The following is a 25,176-nucleotide window of genomic DNA, read 5'->3' as shown; positions in this document are numbered from 1 at the left end:
TAAGTTTCTAAAGGAAGCCAATTTCTCTGGCAATTTTTTTTTTTTTTTTAGTTTACTCCTTGTGTGTAAGTAGTCTTTCGGTCTTTAGAGCTCCTATTGTGCTAGGTACCTTCTCTGCTGTGTTTATAACCTTGACCCAGGATTTCTAAAAGTCTAGATTGCAATGCCTCAAAGAGAGGTCCAAATGTCAGAGAAGCTTTAGAAAATAGAATCCTTTGGAACATATAATTTGGCACCCCAAATCACTACTGACTATTGAAAACTCTTGGCTTTGATTAATACTTGTTCTATGAAAGTACCTTCTTTATTTTCTGACCAATCCATGTCATGTCATTGGTACTGGCTGAATACAAACTGGTGACATTTCCATCTTCTTCTGTCACCTCTACACTGGAAGATTTAAGTGGCACCTCCTGAAATTAAGGATATAAATATCCATCTCAGGTACTTAGAGAGAATGAGAGACAGAAATGAAAGAAAAAATGGACTCACATTAGAAGCACCACCACCAAATTCCAGAGAGTTACAACATTTTCATTCCCTAACCAGTCCCCAGATCTGATCCTGCAAACCCTTGCTCTTATGCAAAGCCTTTCGGCTCAAACAGGCTGACTGTACTAAGATCTGTAATCACTGCTTTGCTTGATTTCAACAGAAAGAAACACGACTAGGAGCACACAATGTAGAGCAGTAACATCACACTGGGAATGACACATAACTTCACACAGGAGTAACTGACTTTCATCGAGTTTTCTGTGGCTGAAGAAACCAAGTGAAATTGAAGATGTAAATGTCGTCTTCCCATAACTATTCCATTTCCTTGGTAATACTATTCCACAAATTAATAATTAAGCATATTCAGCCTATCCTCAGGGGTATTCTTCTACTTTTACGAAAGGATTAGATTTTGTTTTGAGGATGGTTTTCATCATGTGTAATTTTAGGATAACAATCAATATTTTTTTTTCACCATAAAAATAAAGAAAACACCTTAAATTTCTCTTCTGGAAATGATCTTGATGTGGATTCTGGGGCAAACTGCCATTCTGCCATAGATTTTAAAACAACATTTTCGTTCGAAGTAGACTTGTTCAGTATAGCAAGAAGAGATTGCCAGTGAAAAGCAGCTTCTTTAACTTCAATTGCCTTTATCTTCCTAGTAGACAGAAAGGGAACTGATGTATTTTTTGTGTATTATGGAAAAGATGAAGTATTAAATATTCTTTATAACACAATAATTAAATTGTTTAAAAACACCTATTCAATATTTTTATATATGATTCAATATTGTTTGAGGTCTAGAATTGCATAATTAAGTGAAGTTTCCACAGCATTAGAAATTCTGAAAGATGGATTACCCAGATTGCTCTGGCAGAGTCATCTTTAATCTATGCATCTACCTGAAGATTTGTTATACCACAAAAAAGCTGTAATTTTGAGTGTCTCTTACTCCTAATGTCTGCTAAGAGCTCTCTATAGCCACAGTTGAATTCCCACTAACGCTGTGATGTCTCCTAATCGCTGAGTTAAAATAGCATCTCATGAGATTACATCCCTGTCATCCCCAGAGAGCCCCTTCCTGATGGTTTGAGCACGATAAGAAGCTCACTATGGGTAATACTTATCAGAAGATACTCCTCTATCTTGTATTGCAACCATACCAGAAGTAGAAGACTTTTCATGAGCTACAGAGGCTGCCTCTAAAGATGAGAGGCAGGATTTTATTTCTATCCAATACTTCTCCTTACTTTGAGACTAATAAAAGGGAAGTCTAGAATCACAGGGAGATGCAAAAAATTAGTCTGTCAGGATACAAGAATTTACATCACCAATGTTGGTCTGCCACTACATACATACTTCCATTTCAGACACACTAGGGCACCATCAGTTTCGCCATTAACGAGGATGAATTTGCCATCCAGTGAAAATACCACGGATCTGATTCCCCCTCCTTGATATGACTGACAATGCTTTTGAGCAAGTATATCCTAGAAAAGTCATAGAAGCAGTATCAGCAAATACATTTTTCTAATTGAATATGTCTGTAAATTATGCCTCTTTATTTTTAGATAAAAGTCAATCCAAAATGTCAATACAAAGTAAATAAAAGACTAGGATTTATGAGTTTAAAATTTTTGTCTACAGATGGGGCAAGTTTGTAGTATATTGATTTTACAGGAGAAAAAGAAGAATAGTAAAATTATCTACTGGAAGACTTACTGGAGAAGAAAGTAAGTAGTTTGCATGATCATATACACATTCATTATAAAAACAATTGTACTCTATAATGCTACATCAGTTCATGTTCAACATAAATTTCCCTAGAACACCTTATATTCAAGTGAAGAAAAGCTTATAGCGACAGAAAGTCACCTTCACACCTCTTTCTCATGTAAACCAAACAAAGCCTGTGCCTGGATGCCTACCTACCATAGTAAAAGTATGATAGATGAACAAAACACCATCCTTTGCTGCTGATGCCAGCCACCGGCTGTTGGGTGATAAACAGAGGAAACCTGATCCAAATTGATTGCTAGGAGTCCTCTTTTCTGACAAAAATACTGATGGAGATTCCAACATATTCTGCCAAACAAACAAAATGTTAGCAGCAGTTCAGATGATGGAAATATCTATGCCATGTTGAGAGGACTAATGAGAGCTTTGTGGCTTATCCCATGTGTTGCAATTTAAAATGTTGTTGGATTACTGAGCTCAGGAAGCAGGACCATCACTACGCTGCTGATTTGCCTCTCATCTCTTCAAAAGGGTCTGTATTCATTATATTTGGACCTGGAGTTTCTTGGCCCGGAAAGTATGGGACTTGTCAAGGAGGAATGATCACCTTCGGAATTCACCTTCTTGCCTGACCTCTTAAACTGAGGGAGACCTATGAGGTGCAGAGAGCTCCAGTTCATCAGCAGGCAATGACAGTGGCTTCCTGAAGCCCCCCACTGCTTCATAGCGAGGCAGGGCTGGGCTGGGTTTGCAGCTGTGTCTTAGAGTCATGGGCTCACATTGGCTCAGGTCCTTCAATAGGTAGACATCCAGGTTACTCAGCAGACCGCACGAAAGCACAGCCCCAATACAGAAGCTCCATGTGAAGTGCCTGCAAGCTGTATGAGTTTTAAGAACCACTATTTAGCTTTCTCTGTAACAGAACAAGGAGATTGCTTTTGCCAGGTTTCTGAGCAGGTGGTAGGATACTGAAAGTTGATGGTTATGGATGGAGTAGGTATTTTTAGTGTAGGGAGGATTTCTTTAAGATAATATCCTGCTATATTCACTTCATCTACAGCCTTTGTTCACTGGTATTTAACCATCACCCAAAATAAAGCAGCTTCAGAGAATTACCTCTTCAGAGAGATGGTATTTACAGATGAAAGGTGCACAGGTACAGTAGCCATACACAATGTTATCCTTCAATCTGACTGCTGAGCTCAAAGGGTAATCCAGATCATATTGCCCCTTTTTAATGGCACTAGCATTAAGCATTCCTTGCTCATTAACATACTTGTCATTATCTAAAAGATTGAAAAAAAAGAAACAGGGAGGAAGAGACATCACTATCACTAATGCAGGTGCTTCACCTATCAAATAATTTCAAAAACCAATCTCAGCAAGGAGTGACCATGATGTGTTTTCAAAGAGGAGACTGGGAATTAAGATACCTACTTTTAACACTTAGTGGGTTGTGCTGATGTAGCACACTGCAGTGAAGCAGAAAGACAGCTCTACTAGCTCTAAGAAGTACTAGAAACGGTTTCACCACAGTGATGTGACAATTTGTATACACTAATTTACCCTGCTTCTTAGGTATTATGTAAGCAGTGCTAATTGGTTTGCATGGAGGTTCATGTCATCATTGCCTTCACCTAGAACTTGTTTAGGCATCTCTGTCATGAAGTACACACAGCCTGGGTGGTATTGGTTAAAATACTAAAGTTTAAGGCCTTTTATTCTTTTTTGGTTCCTTAATTTGAGCTTTAAAGAGACATCTAAAATTAAGACTGATGCAATAACTGTAGATCTTCAGCAACTATGAAAATCAAGCCCCATTTTATAAGTCTAACAATAGGCACAAAAAGAAGCCAAACATCAGTGAGTATTTTAAAAAAATACTAACTTCAGTGAAAACTACTTTTTAAAAACTTGGTAAATAGTAAGGCCTTTTAAAAATTAACTGTAAATAACTAGAACATCTAACACTAGGCTTACCAAGAGTTCTACAGAAGTTTTCTTCACAAAAAGGCTTTGTAGTAATTCAATTGCATATAATGTGAGTAAAATGATATAAAAATAGAATGATGTTAATAACGAACACAGGCTGCTTTTTGCTGTGATGTGATAGATAGAAGACATCAGTGAAACCTCAAACTGTATTGACTTGGCAATTCTTCGGTGTAAGAGATGTAAAACTGGAAGCGCATGGCGCCACTGCCAACTAAGCCTGTCCTGTGCTGGACAACATTAGCCTGCACTGTGCCTTAGCTCAGTTAATGCATTTAAGCCCTTTCATGACAACTGAATTAGTTTCCCAGCTGATTTCAGAAAGTGCTCCAAATCAATGCATTCCTAGAATATCAGTTTTAGATATTCCTGTAATATCAGACACAATTAACAGTTCTGTGATCACTCATGACACTCAGGTCCATTTTTTCTTGCTTCTAGTTGTCCTGGTTTCAGCTCGAATAATGTTAGTTTTCTTCCCAGTATCTGTTACAGTGCTGTGTTTTGGATTTAGGATGAGAATAATGTTGGTAACACACTGGTGTTTTAGTTGTGGCTAAGCAGTGTTTACACTAAGTCAAGGACTCTTCAGCTTTTCACACTGCCCTGGCAGCGGAGGCTGGGAGTGCACAAGAAGCTGGGAGGGGACGCAGCCAGGACAGCTGATCCAAACAAGCCAAAGGAGTATTCCATACCATATGATGTCATGCCCAGTATATAAACTGGGGGGAGCTGGCTGGGGGACACCGTGGCTTGGTGACTGGCTGGGCATCAGTCAGTAGGTGGTGAGCAACTGTATTGTGCATTACTTGTTTTGTATATTCTGTTGTTGTTATTTTTCCCTTCCCTTTCTGTCCTGTTAAACTGTCCTTATCTCAACCCATGAGCTTTATTTTTTTTTTTCCAATTCTCTCCCCCATCCCACAGAGTGGGGGCGGGAAGTAAGCGGCTGTGTGGTGCTTAATTGCCGGCTGGGGTTAAACCATGACAGTAGTACTTCTAAAATGCTATGATGCTATAGCTGTGTCCTGAATGACACAAACAAATTACTGAGTTGTTTTACAGTTGAGGATGGCATATATAAAAAAAAAAAAAATCATGAGCACTATTTGAGAATTTAGCATGGGTTATCCAATTTAGTGAAAGATTAACAGGTTCCCTTCATTTTACTTCCAGATTACAGAGATTCCAACTGTGATGTCCCAACATGTTTACTGCACATTGCAGATACACAGGGCCAGATTTCCAGAAGGTGAATGGAGATATGCCGTTCTTAAGTCTCCTTAATTCTCCCCTTTTTCTCACAGTGCCATTTTTTTGACAGAATGTTTTTCTTCTCTTATTGGGCTATCTCAATCTCTTATTGGGATATAAGTTTAAACACAGTGGATGTTTTCCTTGGTGCTTTTATATAGAAAAGCTATACCAAAGACAGGGAATCATTATTTTTTGAGGCACATCAACGTTTAACCTTTTTCCTAGTGAACTATTATATACCTATAACAATTCATTGAAGAAGCTGGTGGGATTGATTCCAATTTGAATGCCTGATATGCTAGTCTGCATACGGGTGATGCCAAGCCCAAGGCCTCTTTGTGGCTGGCTTTGGGCATTGCCCACACAGTAGTACTAATAATAACAACAGTAACAACAACAACCACAACCAGTAGTAGTTAAGTGGTGGCTTTGTGATTCTGCAAGTGAATTACTTCTCTCCTTCCTTCCTTGGCTTTCCTTCAAAATATCACAGTCTTTCTGCTGAAATGACTCAGATGACTAAAAGTCTACAGACTGCTGTGTGAGAAATGGCATCCTCAGAGAACGTGCAGATGAGATGAAGAGATAAAGATTGTTAGTATTTTCTGTTAAGGGATGGCAATAATAGGTTCTTGCCTTAGAAAAATATCACCTAGTATATATTTCAATTCTTACCTGTTGTGAGTGCTGAAGATAGACAAAAAATTTCCAGTCTTGCTCGCTGGACCTCTGCTACATGAAGAAGTACCACTACTTCAACTAAGTCATTCTTGAAGTCAGAAACTACAGAAAGATCCAGCACTTCATCTGCCAGCACTGAAGGAGGTAGGAAACACCAATGCAAACCGTTACTGAAACACGGTAACTTGTTTTTACTGAAATATCATGTGAAACAAAATGAGATCCATGTTCGGAATACAATTCAGCTCAACCACACAGTTTTGAACTTCAGAAAGTGCTGCATGCACACAACTTCACCTTGAGGTATTGGGTGCTGAGAGTGCTAAGCACCAGCGTGTAATTAGTACATGAAACATTCAAATCTGAGTTTACATCCAGCTTGAATTGTAGCAATTTTGCGGCTGTCTGCTGATAACTGCCAGATAAAGCACAGAAAAGACCTCCTCTCAGAAGGCAGAGAGACAATGAGAACACAATCAGGCAAATTCTGAAAATTATCTAAGGAGATACAATTCTGTATCTGTCAAACCAATTAAAATGATAAAATAAAGTAATAAAATAAAAACACTTTATACTTAAAATTATGATGAAGAACTATATGCATAGATGTGATCTGTAACTATAATGTTATTGGAATTGAGAGACTGCATAAACAAATCTACAAATTTCAGAATTTTTTTGAGTTAAAATTCCATCATTTTTTATTCTTCGGTATCAGCCATCAAAGCTGACAATTCCAGCATTCCCAATTTAAAGATTTCTGGGTGGACCCTTGTAACAGGAGATTGCACCCAGCTATCATGACCTATTTTTTTTAGTCTAAATTCTCATATGGCAAGCCACGAAGGTCGTTACGTTCTTTGCCAGCACTATTACTTTTGAGCCGGAGTTGTGATCAGTTGATGAGTTAATCTATTCTCTTCCCTGTGACTTATATGTGCCCTGGAAGAAAAGCAACATTGGTGCATTTGCTAACTAAAATTACAGAGGGGAAAAAAAAAAAAAAAAGATTGGCCAGGACAAAATATGGTTGGGAAATAGGTAGGAAGAATATGTTTAGTCCCCCAAAAAAATAAGTAGGATGAAGGAGAGTGGCCTAGTCTGACCAGCAAGTATACAGCAAATAGTGAAAACACAATGTAATTAATGTTGTTACATATATTACCTACATATCCAAGAACTTGGAATAATTTTGAAGGTCGGGCATCTAGAATAAAGATATGTCCTTCTGTAGCTCTAGCGATGAGGAACTGGCCACTCTGATCATAACTAGGTCAAATATAAATCCAAGTAGAAAAGAGTTCAATATAGTCAATAAAAAGAGTCAAATAATTCCACTCTCATAACTCTGCTGACTTCACTGGGGGCACAAATGTAACTCAAATTTCAGCTTCTAGGTTTACAGGGTTAGGGCCTGATACAAAGCCCAGTGCTGTGAGTGCAATTTCTAATTGAGTGGGTGGTCGATCTAAAGCTAATGATACTCCATAGCTGTCTATGTTAACAACTTTATTAAATCTTTCTTTGAAGTTTGCTTCTTTAAAAATAAAACTACTATACAGCTTTTGATATTAGTTTGAATAAACATGTGTTTGTTTGCATTGATCTGACTCTGAGTAAGTTGCTTTCTGTACCTATTTGTAATGAATTTTCTTAGGTAACTGTGAGAAGATACCACATCAGCCTCCAAATAAGAGGCAGATTTATATTAAACAGTTCAAAATACATTCTATTTTTTAAAAAGTAGAAGTAAAATACTCTCAGCTTTTTCAATAATTGAAAAAAACCACCCTCAACAACCAAACAAAAAAAGCCTTTTAGATCACTTGAGCTAATTACAAAAGGACTGGTAAATTCCACAACTGTAAGCAAATGAGTAATTAACAAGGCTAATAAAAATCCACCATATAAGAAGGGACGATCAAAAGGCTTAAACTTAACTTCACAAAACCTCAAATTTATATTCAGTGAGAAATAACCCTCTAAATTCAGACACATGGAGCTGTGCATAATTACTGCATAGAGTGATCTGTCAGAAAGGATCTTATACATCAGTATCTTCAGTGCTTGGTTAAACTTTCAAGTACAGGTTTATTATATTTCTCTCATGTAAGTCCTGCTACTAATCCTCTTGCAAGCAATTCAGAATACGTTGGGAAAAAATGAAGCTGTTAAAATATTTTACTTTGTTATTTTTAGAATAAAAACTTAAATTTTTCGTTCAGCTAACAGCATTACTCAAGCAACAAATTGACAATATTCCTGCCCTTGTTACTACATACTTACTGCAAAGACATCACTGGAAATTTGGAAAGAAAAATTCTGTGAACAACCCGTGGAGCTTCAACTTTGGTAACATCAAGGAAATAGATTTGACCTCCTTTGGTCCCTACAGCAACACTGTTGGAGGAGGGACAGCAAGCCACAGCAGTTGCCTAGTTGAGAAGTAAAAGATACTTAACAGTTCCATATCTTTTTACATATTATGCTATATGTTAGTATGCAATTTCTTTTACCATTTAAAAGTCCATAAAATTTGGAGAAGAAACTCCAAGTGGTTTATCTAAAAACTTTTTTTAATGAAGATTTTAGAGACATCATAAGAATTTTACCCATGCTCTGTAACTACATATCAAAAGCTAATTCTGTGATCCTCAGAAAAAAAATATTATAGGCACCATCCAGATTTTAAGTGAAAGAAGTTCCACCTAAAGAAAACACTGAGGCGCTGTTATGTGTACAGTTGCTATAGAAATGGATTTTTTTTCTTAGTATGTCAGATTTCAGGGGTTTAATGCATCTTATATCAGGATAAAGCATTAACATTTTGAAATACTTTTACCAACTCAGTTCTTAAAACCTGTTTTTCAGATCAGTCCAGGCATTTTGTTTTTATACACTTGAAACTTTTCTTTCAGTTCTGAAAACTGAAAGAAAACAAAAATCTAATAGAATAATATCATAAAAAATTAGATTGTCATTTACAAATATGTACTTAAAGACACAACACTAGGACATTGGGTTGAAAAGTTTCCTCTGCTTTATGGCCAAGTTAAATACATGATTAGTTCAAGGAAACATTCTGAAAGATAATATTTTTTAAATCTCTTTCATAGGTTATTCCAATACACTACTGAGCTTTCCTCAGCACTGGTTGATCCAAATCTGTGGAATATTGTGCTATGAATGGAAAAATATTAAAGAAAATTTTAAGTATCAGTCACTAGATAAGCTCTTTGTTACATGTACCTCAATATCAAGGTTTAGCTTGCTGAGGCAAGTTCCGTCTTCCAGGAACCAAACTTGTACTTCACCTGAAATTGTTACAGACTGTTGAACAGAGAAAAACATAGTCAAAAGAGGGTGGAAGTGACGAGTGATGTCCTATAGATCTCCTATAGAGAGATGTCTGAGCAGAGCAGATCAAGGGTTACTAGTTTTGCCCAGAATTATCTTGCTTTTCCTCCAAGTCCAGTTGCTGCAAGGTACACCTGCCTAAGGAAAACATTTAACAATTTTTGTGAATTGCTGCAACTACGGGAATGGTCTTTAAGCAGAAGGAGACAATCCAGGGCAAAACATGTAAGCCTGATCAATATCAGCACTCCCACCATTCAGCCAGCAATAGAAAAACCTGTTTATAATTTTCTTTGCATAGGAAAGGCCTTGAGGAGAGGTCTTGTCTTCTCACATGAAAAATGATGCATATCATAATGGTGCTTGAGTTCTTTTTATATCCAGTCAATTTTGTAATTCCACAGTAAAATATGGCTAGAGATCAGTCAACCCTCACATTACTCATTCAAAGTCACGCAAAATTTATCATTCCCATGCTAATGACAAACAAATAGATTCAGCAGACCTAATTGATTAAGACCCCAGAGTTCCTAGGCTGGCTACTTGAAGAGTTCATGGCCTGGAGATGAATCAGACTTGCTGGCAAGAATATATGTCTTGCAGGTGTCAAAGACATAGGAGGAAAGCAAGGAGTTTCTCAGAATGGACAGATCTGTGAGTAAGGCCTTCTTTGGCTCTGGACCCAGGACACAGCCATCTCTCAGGCTGTTCCAATTTATGCTGAAGACTGAAAAGATCAGTAGGAATTTCTTGTTCCAACATCTATTTTCTGAATTGAATCCACCTTTTGCTCAGCTATGTTCCTGAACAATAGTGAGTCACACAAAACAACAGTGAAACCAATATGAAATTTTAGCAATCTGTGCATTCTAGGGCCAGTTCTGACCCTTTTATAGGCCATATCCGAATTAATGCCATTCACTTCCTTAACGAGAAGTCACACAACTGTAACAAATATCAGAACAGTCCCAGTCTCTGCAAGGCTTTTGATTTTATGCCTTAGCAACATATTAGTTACCTGAAAAGGGCCACTACTATATATAAGAAAGAATACCATTTCTTACCACACAGTACTTGTTCCCTGGAGTAAGAAAATCAGCTGCCAGAAAACAACTGCTGCATGTGTCCAGGAGTTTGACAGCTTCTCCACTGTGGACAGGTTTGTAAGTATAGACTGTCCCCTGACAAATAAAGAGAAATAATCCATCACTGGACTATGAAACATTCCTTTAAAAGCTTTTAAGACTTCAACAAAAGATACTCATCTTTCTGAGCTTCACTCTGAAGTTTTATATTTGACTCTAAACTGAGGTAAAAAGTGCCCAGTAGAATTCAGCTGAGTTTAGTGGATTATATTAATTTACACTAGATGAAGATCATGTTAGTTCATTGTAGAGTGATCCAGCTAGTTACATTTTCAAGAAGTCTTGTATCTTAAAATTGCTTTAATAAAGTAATTTAAAACCATCCTATTTCATGTTACTCCAGGAATCCATGAATATTCTAAAACAACATAAACCACAAATCATAAATCTCTCTTTTTAAAGAGGTGATTTTATCTAAAGATCTCAAAGCCTCTTAGAAACAACACATAACTAATATTGACAAAGATTTTAGAACTTGTCTACTCATTTCACAAATGTGCTGCTTTAATAGTCTTTCCAATCTTTCATTTAAAACACAAGATGGACTAAGTTCACCTCTGATACAACTTGCTGACTTGTGTGATTACATTACAGACATTTCATACTAATAGCATCAGCACATATAGAGAATCACAGGAACATCCCATTATGCAATGCTGTTATTTCTGATCCTATACCTGGTCAGTGACAAGCAGAAGAACGGTGTAATCAGGAGAGAATATGAGGCTGGATATGGGTTGTAAGATATCAGTGCAGATTTTCAGCTCATACTGCAGACCTTTGATGTGATAAAACAACAAAATGCCCTCCTGTGCAAAAAGTACAAATCCGCATGAGGTCTGGGTCATTTATCCACTAGCCCACTCTGGCAAACTGAACTGCAAGAACTTCTGAAAATCTCTAAAGTAACAGTGTTTAACTAATGGTCTCATTTGCCTTCATTATGTTGAAATCCAGAGGACTCTTGCCCTGGATAATAAAACTATTGAAAAATGATGTTCTTTAATACAAGTCTTAGTAACAGTCCATGTTTGATAACAATAGACTCTCTCATCAGTTAATACTTACAATTTCATATTGTTTTTTTTGCGACAGTATATGAATTTGTCCCACTCTTAAGCAGTAAGGTACAATGGCACTGTCAGTTTGGCTTAAATACTGAGTTAGATTTTGCACAAAACAATTTGGCAGTTCTCTTGGCCATTTTCCTCTCCTTTCCTATTTTTTTGACCACCCTTCTTTTCTGTTCCTCTAGAATACTCTTTGTCTTTTGTTAAAAATAGGATTGTCCTCTTTTGTTGCTTCTTTGACTACAAAAATGGAATCTCTTCCCACCATGCTCCCTTCTGATTTCTTGTCTCAAGTCTAAACAAATAAAATATATACAACACCAGAGAGAACCTTTATAGTTCTGCAGTCCTCCACTTTTTTCTTACTCCTGTCTTTGCAGTGAACTCTGCAAATATACTCCATCTGAATGTTCTTTGATTTGCACACAATAAGAGTAAGTTAAAAGCATAAAGGATGACTTACACTTCCAGCTGCGTACAGTCCCTCGTTACAAAATGCCATAGCAAATAAAACTGGGTTTTGCAGATCCTTTGGTTTGCCACCTGGGAGCACAAAACCAATATAAAATATAAAATTTAATTTATTGCAACAGTGTGTCTCAACTTCAAATCTGGGATGATTTACTACTTGTGAGTAAAAAGGCTCCATGGGCTATACATTCTTTGAACTTTTTGCTGTGATAATGAAGGAGAAGGCTGGTATACATAATTTGAAGTGACAGTACTACTGTGGTCTGATGAACTATAAATTAATTTGAGAAATCATTTGATTTTGTAAAAGCTGCCATATTAAAGTTTGTCAATAACAGAATCATAGAGTCATTTAGGTTGGAAGGGACCCTAAAAGTGCTCTGATCCAACCTCTGGCTCAGCACAGAGACAAGTTCAGACTCAGAACCAACTTCAAAGTTAGATCATGTTGTCCAGAGACATATCCAGCTGAGGTCTCAATATACCCAAGAACGGAAATTCCATAGCTTCTCCAGGCAACTTCTCCCAATGTCTGACTACCTTCACTGTGAAACTATTTTTTTCCTAACATCTACCCAGAATTTCTGTTGATGCAAACTTTGTCCTTTGCCTGTCTGGCTCCATCTTCTCTGTAACCTTTCATTAGGCAGCTGAAGCAATTCTCCAGGCTGAACAAACATAGTTCTCGTAGCCCATCTTTATAGGTCATGCACACTGCAATAATCTTTGTGGCCCTGTGCCAAACTTTGTCCATTATGTGAATACCTTTTTGTAGTGTGGAGCCCAAACCAAAAAGTGTTTGAAACAAACCCCCAAATCCTAACTCAACTAAATTACAAGTGATTGCAGTTCTAAAAAAAGTTACTAAAACTAAGCAGTAGGGAACCTATTCTAACATCACTTATTCCAATTTAAATTAGAATGAACAGAAATTATTTCACTGCGACTTTCTCCTGAGGCTATTCATTTGGCTGTTTATTAGCACAAAAGCTATTAATCATTTGTCATGTAAACACGTAAAAGATTGCCATCAATGTGTCTTACAGAGGCCAGTGTGAACTCAGTTTTTCTTCCAGCTGTACTCACATATTATTACTCCCAGACATCACTGGTGCTGCCTAAAAATCTATTAGCTTGATTTGAACATGGAAATACCTTTCCTTTTCTGTTCTTCTCTACGAACACAGGACACCATGTCCGATACTTTACACATGTATTCTGCACAAAAGAAAACAATTTATAACGTCATCCTTGTTTAGATATCAATATTACAATAAAAGTCAGTTGTATTCCAGTCTACTGAACAAAAGGCCCGGTTCAGTATTCTGAATCAAAAATACGCGTTCTTCCCAGTATCAACCATTTCTGTCATTTATGCAGCTGAGCAGGCACAATCTTTCTGTGATTCAGCTTACAGCTGTAAAAGGGAGATAGCAATACTTGCATGGAGAGTGCTACAGGTACAGATTTATCTGTCTTCTAGTGCTAAGTCCTGGTATTGTTATTTCTAACCATGATTTTTTCATTTGGTACACTTATGAAGGAAACTTCAGTCAGTCTGAAAAAAATGCCCAAGTGAAATGTTATGGCTACATAAGATTTTGTTTCCAACACCATAACAGGAATTTAGCACGTGCTTAAAGTTGGACATGCATTTAAGCATTCTGCTAAATAGTTAGAGATTGCATTATGTTATAAATTAAGCAGAAGCTTCAGGACAATATGAATACAGACAATTTTGTTACACAGTTTTAGGACAGGACACAAAGAAGAATATACAGGCCAAGGAAAAGCCCGAATGTCAAATATTCTTCTACAGAACAGGCAAAAACACCTCAGCTTTTCATTTGGTGATGATTCCCAACTCTTGATTTGGTAAACTTAAACCTCTGATAATTCAAAAGCAGAGAAATAACGCTAGTTTGTTGGGTTTTTTTAAGAGCAGCCTTCCGCTTCTCTATTAACCATCAAAACTGAACAGAGATACAGTACTTTGGGAAAGTCAGGGACACTTGCTGCAGCTTAAAAAATAGTGTATTACATGGCAAAAGAAGAAAACAAGATTATCACCAGCCTGTCTATTAACACTGATTCAGTGTTTATTATAGAAACAGTTCCACGCTGCTCTACAATAGGATGTTACTCAGTTCTAGTGTTAGGGAGAAGCATATTCTAGTATTCCTCTTAGACCTGACTGAACCAGTGAACTTCACGGGCACAGTAGGACTGACACCTTCCATCCCTGCAAAGGACAATAGGTTGCCTTTGCCAGAACACTTTATGCCAGCTGTGTCTTACTGTCCTCCACCTTGGGACCCCTCTGAATGGGCTCAGAAGGGTAGCATGTGGCAGGTAGTAGAGCAGACACCTCAGGATTTACAGGAAGAAGAAAGTATGGAATGGGCTGTTACCAGAAAACTTTAGTCAGTTGCTAGCCTGCCAAATGTCCCCACGAAAAAACACAGGTGGGAATATATATAGGGCAGACAAATCGCCTTGGCAAGTTGCAATCGATCTGAAGTCCTCCCATTCCAGAATAAATTACAAGCAGATTTCTTTCTTTGAAGCCAAAGACATCTTCTGTTCATTCTCTGTGCTTCATACATTCTGCAGTAAAGCCTGATAGTCTTTATAGCCTTGTTTTCATTAGAAAATAGTTAATGTAATGACCTTCAAGAATTCTATTAAGCAACATCACATTAAATTCAGTTTTGTTGTTTGAGGACTCATCATGAGTCTTCAAAGATCTGCTCTAACATTATCTAACATACCAAATGAGGGCAATCCGATATTTAATGCAAAATAAAAGAAATTATTGGTATTTAACTAATAGTAAAAAGACTGTGTACAGCTGCTATATTAATAGTTTAATGTTAATCTAGTAGGGCTGGTTAACAAGATCCGGGCTTCTGGAACTTTTTATCAGTTTTGACGTATTTACAGCTTTTTATCTTTTTTTTTGCTCAAGAAATATGAAAGCCAATCATTGGGTGCTACAGAAACCCAGATAGAAGTTTAAAAGACATTCTCAAATGTTTATCATACTAATAAAGGAAATATGGTTCTACAATATAGCTTTACAATTTCTGTAAGGTGCACAACAGGAGAACAGAAGGAAGCAAAAAAAGTTTTCACTTATCTACTTTCTTCCCGACTTGAATAAAACACACAACACAGCTGTTCCTTACCAGGTGGAGGTTTTTGTTGAAGAACAGAAACACTGCATGTCTCAGCATCGATTGCCAAAACATACCCTTCTTTACAGCCCATGTAAATTTCTGAGGTTGCAGTCCAGCAGTGGGCAGTAGGATGCACTGAAGGCTTAATATAATTTCTAGGCTTCAGTACAAAAATAAACAAGTTCAGTCAACAATTAACAAGTATCTGTACAAGCAGTCACATACATTTTAAGGCAAGAAAAAGATCATTACCTCACAGAGTCTGACCACTTATATAACACCAGCCTTATTTTATTCAGTCATCCCTTCACTGAGGCTGGTAACTTGAGAAACAAGAATATTTTCCAGAAAAGTCTGTGTCTGGAGATAGTGGTGGAGAACTCATCTTTCTCCCTAGAAGCTTGTTTCAATATTTTCATTGAGGAAAAAGAAAAATTTTTGAATTTATTCTCTAGCACTTGCATCTGTTAGTTTTGTCCTCTAGCTTGGAAATCCCTCCAGTATCTTCCCTACTTTCACAAAGATATTGACCCACCATAACCAGGTCATGTCCCAATTTTTTAATGAAAAATTATGATAAAATTCAACTCATTGGGCCTCTAGAATTTTAATTTTTTTAATGTCAGAGTAGCACTGGAAGCCCAAATTGAAATGGTTACCTACTATGACCTCACCCTGACAAATGCTTTTCAAACTGCTTTTCAGAATAGTCTTCCACTTTGTAGACATAACCTGCACATGTGGTCCTGCATACTTGGCAGTACTAAAACACATTTTGTTTGAATAGTTTATCTCATCATATAATCCAAATTGTTCTGTAAAACAGCTCTGTCAACCTTTGTGTCATCTGCAAATTAGTTCTAGAAATATCCCTGCCACAGACTTCCCATGTGCCTTGAGTTTCATCTCACTAAAATAAATCTCATAAATCCGTCATCCATAAAACAGGAAGAACAGAACTTCTCCACCAAATATTATTAAAGATCTGTTCAGATACAACAGTAACAGGGATCATATAAATACCATGATAGAAAGAACCAGATTGAAGAGATTTTTAGGGAGGGGGAGAGGGGAACAAAACACAAGAGAACCTTGGGAGAACGTTTAAAAGAGAAGATTCAAAGAACCATGCACGTGTGCAGAAGTGGTGAAGAACAGTAGACAATATGATGGATGAAAAAAGAGTCTATAATTCTACAAAACACCTGCTGTATCACTAAATGTTCTATAAAAAGAGGAAATATAGATGGACTTGTGATGAAAACATAGGACAGAGATTATTAAGTACCTAGATTTCATTAGTAAAACATGCTAAGGACTTGCTGTATGATTCTGGGTAAGTAACTTACTCTCTATTTATACCTACAAAGCATTTTTAATTTCTCAGAGGGGACATTTTACAGAAACAAAACATATTAATATTTACTTTGTAAATCAAATAGGACTAACAGTAATAAAACTGTAACAAATGGGGCTTTACATCACCCGGTGAAACATTTAATATAGGCATTTTCACTGATTTTATGAGGTTTGACCATCACAAATCTTTGGGAAGGTTGTAATTGAACTACTGTGAATCAGAAGCTGCCTGTGTAAAGGCAACCTCTGTAATGTTTCTTTGTACCTGCTGTCATGACTGTCTTTACATATAAACTAGAAAAAATATGCTAATCCTAGGATGAGATTATATAAATCCCAAACCAGCTGGCTTCTTGCACTGTGCATTGGTATCGTGGTGCATAATATTAAGAATAATGCTGCCATCTTTTTTTTAACTTCTCTCCCTTTTGAGCAGCAGCTTTTCAGGGAAAAAAAGCATCCATGATGGATCCTTGTCATGAAAGTTTTAGAAAAAGACAATGGAATAGAACTGGTACTGAGGATGAAGTGGAGTCAAGTGGGCTTGTCATGGCAAAGCATATCGAGAAAACTCTGGTTCCAGCTGTAAGAAATATTGGAACAAAACTAAATCAATCTAATGCAAGAAAGAAAAGGATGGGAAGCTGTAGGATGTTTCAATTCCTTTCACTCTGCTGCCCCGTTGTGGTTACACTTTGGTACATACCCAGCCTCAGTATCTTGCTCTAGAGATGGAACCCTAACAGAAGCAAACAAGTGCCCTGGCAACCGGCTCGCTTCTCTTACTTGCCTCTCACACATTCCTTAGGAGTGGGCTACAGCCTCCAAGGACCATGGACTACAGGTTGAGGACAACTCCTTTAAATAATAGTCTAAACAACTGGTTCTCCACTTTGGATGCTTACATCAATGTGAAAAACATTGATTTCAACTGACTTGGATCTAGTGATAAAGAACAAAAATCCTTCTGTCGAATTCTGTGGAGACAGGGAGAGCTTCATCAGGCCATTACACTATTCCCACTGCATTCAGCTGTAAGTGGGCTCTTTCTCACTAGTTGAAAAAACATGATGACAGTAGAGAGGAAAATAACTCCAAGGCATCTACAAATGTTGAGGCACAGATTTTAGGCCACAGTCAGATAACTGATCGTGGACATTTGTAATGGTAAACAAATCATCAGTGACAGTAACCATTGATACATCTGCTGCAGCAGCCTGTCAATTTATAAAGACAGTGAAGAATGGTAATTACACCACCTCCATTTTGGACAGCATGGTCCATTACAGCAGCTGTAGTCTGAAGATATCTGGATATCTGAGGAACTCAGCAAGTTCAGTCATTTCAATCTCTCTCAAAGTTGCTGCGTTAGACTCTTTTCAACATAAGGGTCTTGATAAAACAATACTTCAAAGAAGTATCTTCTCCATCAAGTATATTCTGATCAACTTGTGCAGGAATTGCTTTGCCAAGACCACGTGTTCCATGTCGGGGTGCTGATGAGACTTACACATGCCATTTCCCCCAGTGTGGGGGGTTACAAGATCTAGTAGTGGCTCAGTTTTTCTGCTAGGTTAGAGAGAAAGCATATGTGCACAGGCATGTGGAAGGGAGAATTAGCACTGTAAGGCACAATAATTGCAAGTCCTTATACAAATTACTCAGCTATCATAGTCTGGAGCAAGGTGAACACATGCCAGAAATTGATTCAGTGCCTCTGGGTGCTAAACTGTGAGTGTGGCACCTCACAATTTAGTACACAGGAAACAACAGACCACCACCACAACAAAGGGATCAACAACAGCTTTCTGCAAATAAAGCTTTCCTTTCTAAATAACCTGATGTTCATGACCTTGTCAATATTCACAATCAAATACACCCATCTAGGGAATCTGGAGAGTAAATAACTATCAAAATAGTTACTATGTTATTGGAAAGGAAAGGAAATCTTTGTCAAAGACTAGTAGAACAATCTGCTCTTACTCCAGGAATATTTCTACATATAAGAAGAACATAACCACCTTGAAGGTGCTAAAAAGAAATTGAGTTTTTTCTGAAGGCAGTTGGGAATGCAAAGACCCTATAGTGGTATCTAGTATGGTTGAAAGCACAAACTTTTCCATGTGGAAAAGTTCATGACATGGTTCTGCAAGTTCAAGCATAAGAACCTACATTCCTGAATAGAACAATGTCTTTTCAAGGACAAATAAAATCTACTAAGCCTCACAGACCTAATATGGCGGTTCCTTTTTTCCCCAATACCTCTCATAATTCGATTTATAGGCTAAAGAACAAAGTGGTTTTGCAGTTCATCATCAGCCCAAGAGACAGTAAAGCAGAAGAAAAAGGCAAGGCCCTGATGAGCATATAGTATCTTCATTTTCCATGTTCTAAGTTATCTGAAATGTAAGCAGTTCATGAGTAATCAGAATCAGTAGAGGATGTTTTTTGTATTTATTGACTGTCCTGGAAACCAAAGGCATCAGCAGTTACACCGTTAAAAACCTCTGCGAATCCAAATGCATGAAGCCTTGAAAAGAGGATGAGGTCAGGAAAGCATAATTCCCTATTTTTATCTTTTATTCTGCTTTATAAGAAAAGTTTATGGCAGAAATCTGTGGTATACTAATCTGAAAATACAGAACTCACATTTGTCCACCGAAAAGACATAGTATAACGCCAATATCTTATGCAAGGTCGTTTTGGTGTCGCACATGTATCACAAGCCACCAAATAGAAATTGATGGCCTTAATCTTAGAAGAGAATCCCAGATTTGCAAGTTAAATGTTTTCACACTGGTGGATGCTTCTAGTTGGTAGTCAGGTGAAAGTAAATTTCAAACAAAATGAGAACACTTCCGAAGCCTCTCGAAAGAGGCATCTCAAGGGACGCTAACAAGTAAATGATCAAATGCAGGTGAGACAAATAGGCAGGTCCAACACTGACAGTGGTATGGGAACGTATTTCAGAAGCAGGGGTTGCTGTCTGGAATAAAGCCTGCAATGAATCCATAGCTTGAGACATTTTCAGAATCAAAAAGAAAACATCTCAAAGGGAAGTAAGGATACCTGAAGGTTACTATCAGTTTAGCATGGGAACAGGGTTTCAGCAGGTCATATTAGCTTGGGCATGGTTAAATGCTGACTTGCTTACACTGCTTCTGGGATACAGATTAGTACCTCCACTGCAGATGTATTACTATGCTAGAGCCTGTGTCAGAAATCTCTTTGTTGTACTGCACTGTGCAGTAGCAGCATGCCTGACGAAATGGATTTCAGAAATATTGTTGAGACAGCAGATATATTTACTGGGTTGTACCTGTTCAACAAACATTAACAATTTATTAACACCTATTTGCATAAAATGTATAATGACTTGGAATAGCAAAAAGGAAAAAAAATCAGTAACTACCATGAATGTTTCTACTTCATCTCCTACCAGTCCAGCAACGGCTGAAACTGGCAAATCAGGGCCATGGTATGGATCTTCACTACGGGTAACTGGGAAAAACAAATCCTCCTGAGGACTCACGGACCCTTGTTCATCAGGGAGCTTCACAGGGCTGTGAAAAGGCAAGGGACACTGTCTGAGGAGAAGATACATTATGAATAGTAAATGCTGGTAAGAATTTACTTAGTGTTTTGAAAACTTTGAAACATCAACTCAGTTAATGGGCCTTACTTCTGCAAGCGTAATGGAGGATTGTTTTAGACAATCATTCTACATGGCACATACCATTTCACTGAAAAGTAATAGTAATTCTACTACAAAAGAGGAATGTTCCTAACTGGTAGATGTGGATTGCCATGTTCTAGCTCAGTGTCTTTTCTTGTTGCCTTGTATAAAAACTGTTCTATGCTATTGTTTCTTTATTAACCAGGATTAATAAAGTCATACACCTAACCTGCATATGCTGTGAGGATTCATGCTTAATGTTTCTTTGGAGAAAGTTTAACCATGATGAAAAACTAGTAGTAGTATTTGCCTGTTGCATTCTGGTAATCGGTGTATGAGTGGCTGTTACAATGCAGGAGTTGAGGATTCTATAGTTTACAAACTATGTTGATTTATGACTTGGAAAAAATTATGTAAAATAAGAAATTCTTAATGGAGGTTTAACCTCTACTGAATACAATGAAAAGTGAGGAAAAAGCAGTATATGTATTTATTTTCACATGTGTACTCTATAATGACAAAAGGCAAAAAACCCTTCAGTATTCTTTTCAGATCACAAATTAAGGCCTTGACTCCACTTTCGCTAGTATCACAGAATCACAGAATGTTAGAGGTTGGAAGGGACCTTGAAAGATCATCTAGTCCAACTCCTCTGCCAGAGCAGGACCACCTACAGTAGGTAAATTGTAGTATAACTGTGTCAGTGGCAATATGTTGGTTATATTCATAGTTAGCAAGATTAAACATACTTGGGAATTGTAGAGTAACTGCCACTGAAACAGAATAGGTGTTATACTTCAAGGACTCCAACTTGAATGATACATACTCCTTTTATACCACCCTCAAAAAACATTTTAGCATACATAAATTCTAGGTTTGCTGTGCTCAGAGAATGCATTGACAGAGACACCCCTTATGGACCTGTACAAATTGGCCACACAAGCTGGAAATCACACAGAAAACCGATACTGCTTTTGGTACAATTGTGATTACAACAACAACATACTGTTTAACTATGCTTCGTAGGAAGAAAATTGATCCAAATTTGGTGGTTTCATAGCTACAAAAGCAATGCTCAACATCGCCACTTGCAAGAAAGCAGCCCAGGCACAACCTTAATTCAGTCATGCAGCTTTTGATAGAGGCTGCCAAAGCAGCTGAGTAGTATTAGCTTCATGATGTGCATAATCTGGACATGTGAGTGCTAAGAAATTAAATCATAAATTCAGTTCACCTGATTGACTAGGTAGATTCACACTGGTTGTGATTTAGCAATTACTGACTGTAATTGCTAGGGGAACTAAATTGGATTAAATTCTTTGTAAACAGACATAGTTTGCTAGTCTTAGTTATTAAAATATACTTCTAGATTTTTCTCTTAACCTGAAGGGTGTTCCACTTACTTTCGCTTAAGGTGATGCTCATCATTATTCTTTTCAATATGCCAGATAGTAATGGAGCTCTCATTAACAAAACACAGTTGTTGCCAATTCATAGGGTTAAAACTTAAAGAGGTCGCTGTTACCCCTGGCTGAGACTCACTGCACAAGAGTCTATTTTCTTGCCAGTTCCTTCATTAAAGAGAGTAGAAGAAAATCAAATCCATTAAATAAGTCAAAAACATTCAAGCCAAAGATCTGGGTGTGATTATGACTGACATTCAAGATCAAGTTTGGAAAACAAATACTTTGTCATGGACAAAAAATTTCTGCTGTCAAACAAGTTAGGTCCTCTTGAGAATGAAACTAAGGTGGATAATTAGCCATACAGAAAATGATTACTGCTACAAAAAGACTGAATAGTAAAATAATTTTGAAAACTGACATTTTGGAAGCATTATCATGCACTTCCTTTTGTGAAAAGACCAACAGAGTGAACAGACACGGATCTTTTTTTATCAGTTCCATCAGTGACTACTTGAATGGGCCCAAACAATTAACTCTTCAGCACCCCAGACCTCAGCCTTGTTTTTCCAGTCCTTAAAATAACGATTATAATGCTTGCAGCTTGCAGTTGTAAGGTATTATAATTAGAAAATAAAACACAGTCAGCCTGTGATTATCTATGGATGAAGTACTTTGGTAACCCAGTAATTGTGCTGTCAATGCAGACATACAAGCCATGGCTGCATTAACTAACTTGAGCACAAAACAGGGCAGAATTTGTGTGGGGCTGTTATACATAGCTGACACGAGCCTGGGAATCTGCTTTCCACTGGCTTTTCTTTTGTCCAGTGTAAGCTATTTTATGTTCTCAGCGTCTAATTTACATATTTCTCCATTATCCAGATTAATTCTTGACTGTATTTGCATTTTTAGGTGCCATCCAAGAACTGATCAACATCATTTGAAGAAAATGGTTAAAACTGTTTCTTAATTTCTTGGACAATAATCTGACTGTTAATCTAAATAACATTTATAGCTTTAGTATTTGTTATTACTGCTGAGAGGAAAAAAGCCTAAAATGCATACTCTGCTGTAAATGGATTTAGTATAATCCTGTTTCTCTGGCCTGTAAAAAATTCACTCACAGAAACAAATCAGCATGCACGACAATGGCCAATATTGATAGCATATGCAAAAAAATGAGAAGTATTCACGCATACACAGTAACTCATTAAAATTACAGAAAGCTATAAGCTGCAATTCTGACTTTAAAAGGTACCAGCGTAGCTCGCTCTTTAAAGATCTGCCAGCCTGTTCTCATCTCACACCTAACAGATAGTGCCAACACTCTTTTATAGTAGGTAATTTATTAAGATCTGAAACAATTTGGCACATGTATCTGGAAAAGAATCTGGCATTCCCTCCTTTGAACACAAAAGAATAAAGATCTAGGGATAAAATATCTCAGATGAAAGGTAGCTTTTAGTTATCCATAATCTTTCTACATTTTGAGGCTGACAACTTTCAAAACTTCTCTTATACCTCTGATTCCAAACTATCTGCTTAAAATACAAGAACTGTGCAAACATCATATCGTAATGACACATTCAGAGTGCTAAATATTGAGATTTCTTTCATCTGTACACACACACTTTTACAATGAATGCACAATATAATCCAATTGCAAAAAGGAAGGTCCTGATCTCACAGCAAATTCACAAACCTCTGTTCAAGTTATTATAAATTCTAAGTTTAATATTGCAAGATAATTCAATTTTGTTACTAAATTCTTTCTGACTGGAAAGAACTGGATGGTTCTTTTATGACAATTAGCTGCTCATAGTCATATTCATGCTGATTTAAATAGGTTAAATTGTTTGGCCTTGGAAATTGCCACTACTTTAAATCATTTAAACATTTCTAGATATTTCCATTTTTAGGAATAATCTAGAGAAGTCTTTTAAGATGGTGGATTTTTGTTAAGAGCATACAATGAACACATTAGACCATGTGTGTTATTTCTGCTGTAAGCGACAAGCATGTAAGCTCCTCAGGCTAGTGAGGCTGTCTTGTTGGTTTCTACTGTGGTATACACACAGACATCCTTCCTGAACTACTGGGTATGATCAGCGTTCACAGCAAACATTATTCTTCTTCATAAGGGATAAAGAAGAGGCATCTGTAATAGTATCTGCTATTATTGCTAAAATTCTGAAGTTACAGGAGTTTCTGCCTCTTCACTAATTATTGTACAAGAAAATGTCATCACGAAATTGGGAGTATACAGAACATTCCTTACATGTCCTTGCTTGCCTTCCTCCTACTCCACCCTCCCCATTTGTTTTGAAGAAGTGCTCACACTCCATAGTCAATGGGAGCTTGCTGGCAATGGAGGCAAGAGCAGGATTATATTTTTATGGAACAACTAAAAAATTACATATTCTAACTTTCTGTATCTGCACCGTATCATATAATATTTCTTTTCATGACAATGAGCAGAAAATTATGATCTAACCCAGTGACCCATGGTAGTGTAATCACTGAGCAAAACTGTAAGACAGAACTAAGATCAAGCCCAAGTAATTAAGAGGACCACTGAACATTCCAGGGGGACAAAAAAGTAGAAATAGGCTTTAGAATGCTTTTCCTCTTTTCAGCAGGCACCTTTCTTTCACAAACAGCATGGTACTCAACTTCCAAGGGCAAACAGATAATTAACTGATGCCAAAGACTTTAGAAGTATTCTAAACTACAAAATTTTGAAGGTAGAAAGTAGCTGTAGCAAAGTAACAGTCATTCTGGCTAGTAGCTACTAACGCTTGAAAATAAACAGCAAATTTGGCACAGAAAGTTTGCAGACAACAATCACCTGAAAAAAAAAAGAGATGAAGGCATCCGGTGTGTCTTCCACATCTGTTAACTTAATTTGTGCTAAAACACACCCAAAACTATGATTCAAATGTAAATGGTAATAGAGAATTTTTTTTTACTCTTACCATACTGAAAGAACAAATTCTGGGATTGAAGAGTAACTGGCTAGATATGGGCCTGTGAAACTAAATGCAAGTAAGGTGTAGTCCAGCTGAGCATTACCTGAAATGTAAAAATAGAGAACATGGTCTTTAACTGCCCTGGACTTTACCATATACTATCACAGGTAAAGTACTCTTCTCAGTTCCTTTACATCCATATTTTAACTCTTCAAAGACATTCTTCAGGCCCTGATTCCTTCGCTTTACCCCAGATTACTGGTTTTTGGTTTGATCATAAAAATGTTCACTATGTATCACTGCTTGGAATTTTTTCATTTTTTTTCAATAATACCTTGAATTTGTATTTTCCCCCCAAGTGCCCTGAAATAATTTGCAT

At 37.2% G+C, this 25,176-nt stretch overlaps 1 protein-coding gene across 1 annotated transcript in view; it reads right to left on the bottom strand.

The window, feature by feature from the left end:
- The window catches only part of CFAP43 (cilia and flagella associated protein 43), a 49,907-nt gene that overhangs the window by 20,657 nt on the left and 4,074 nt on the right, over positions 1-25,176 (bottom strand). Inside the window, exons 3-19 of the mRNA XM_086466867.1 lie at positions 24,804-24,900; positions 21,826-21,993; positions 20,159-20,309; positions 15,397-15,547; positions 13,364-13,426; positions 12,201-12,280; positions 11,345-11,476; positions 10,587-10,703; positions 9,415-9,495; positions 8,452-8,600; positions 7,331-7,434; positions 6,160-6,300; positions 3,352-3,521; positions 2,431-2,583; positions 1,858-1,988; positions 991-1,156; positions 300-413 (exon numbers count right to left, since the gene is read on the bottom strand). Coding sequence (XP_086322993.1) covers positions 300-413; positions 991-1,156; positions 1,858-1,988; positions 2,431-2,583; positions 3,352-3,521; positions 6,160-6,300; positions 7,331-7,434; positions 8,452-8,600; positions 9,415-9,495; positions 10,587-10,703; positions 11,345-11,476; positions 12,201-12,280; positions 13,364-13,426; positions 15,397-15,547; positions 20,159-20,309; positions 21,826-21,993; positions 24,804-24,900 — 2,168 coding nt within the window. The remainder of the gene's footprint in view (positions 1-299; positions 414-990; positions 1,157-1,857; positions 1,989-2,430; positions 2,584-3,351; positions 3,522-6,159; positions 6,301-7,330; positions 7,435-8,451; positions 8,601-9,414; positions 9,496-10,586; positions 10,704-11,344; positions 11,477-12,200; positions 12,281-13,363; positions 13,427-15,396; positions 15,548-20,158; positions 20,310-21,825; positions 21,994-24,803; positions 24,901-25,176) is intronic.

This window comes from Leptosomus discolor, chromosome 6 (genome assembly GCF_034619465.1).
Source record: "Leptosomus discolor isolate bLepDis1 chromosome 6, bLepDis1.hap2, whole genome shotgun sequence".
Lineage (NCBI taxonomy): Eukaryota > Metazoa > Chordata > Aves > Leptosomiformes > Leptosomidae > Leptosomus > Leptosomus discolor.
The sequence above is the reverse complement of the archived record's forward strand: the minus strand, read 5'-3'. Positions and strand labels throughout refer to the sequence as shown.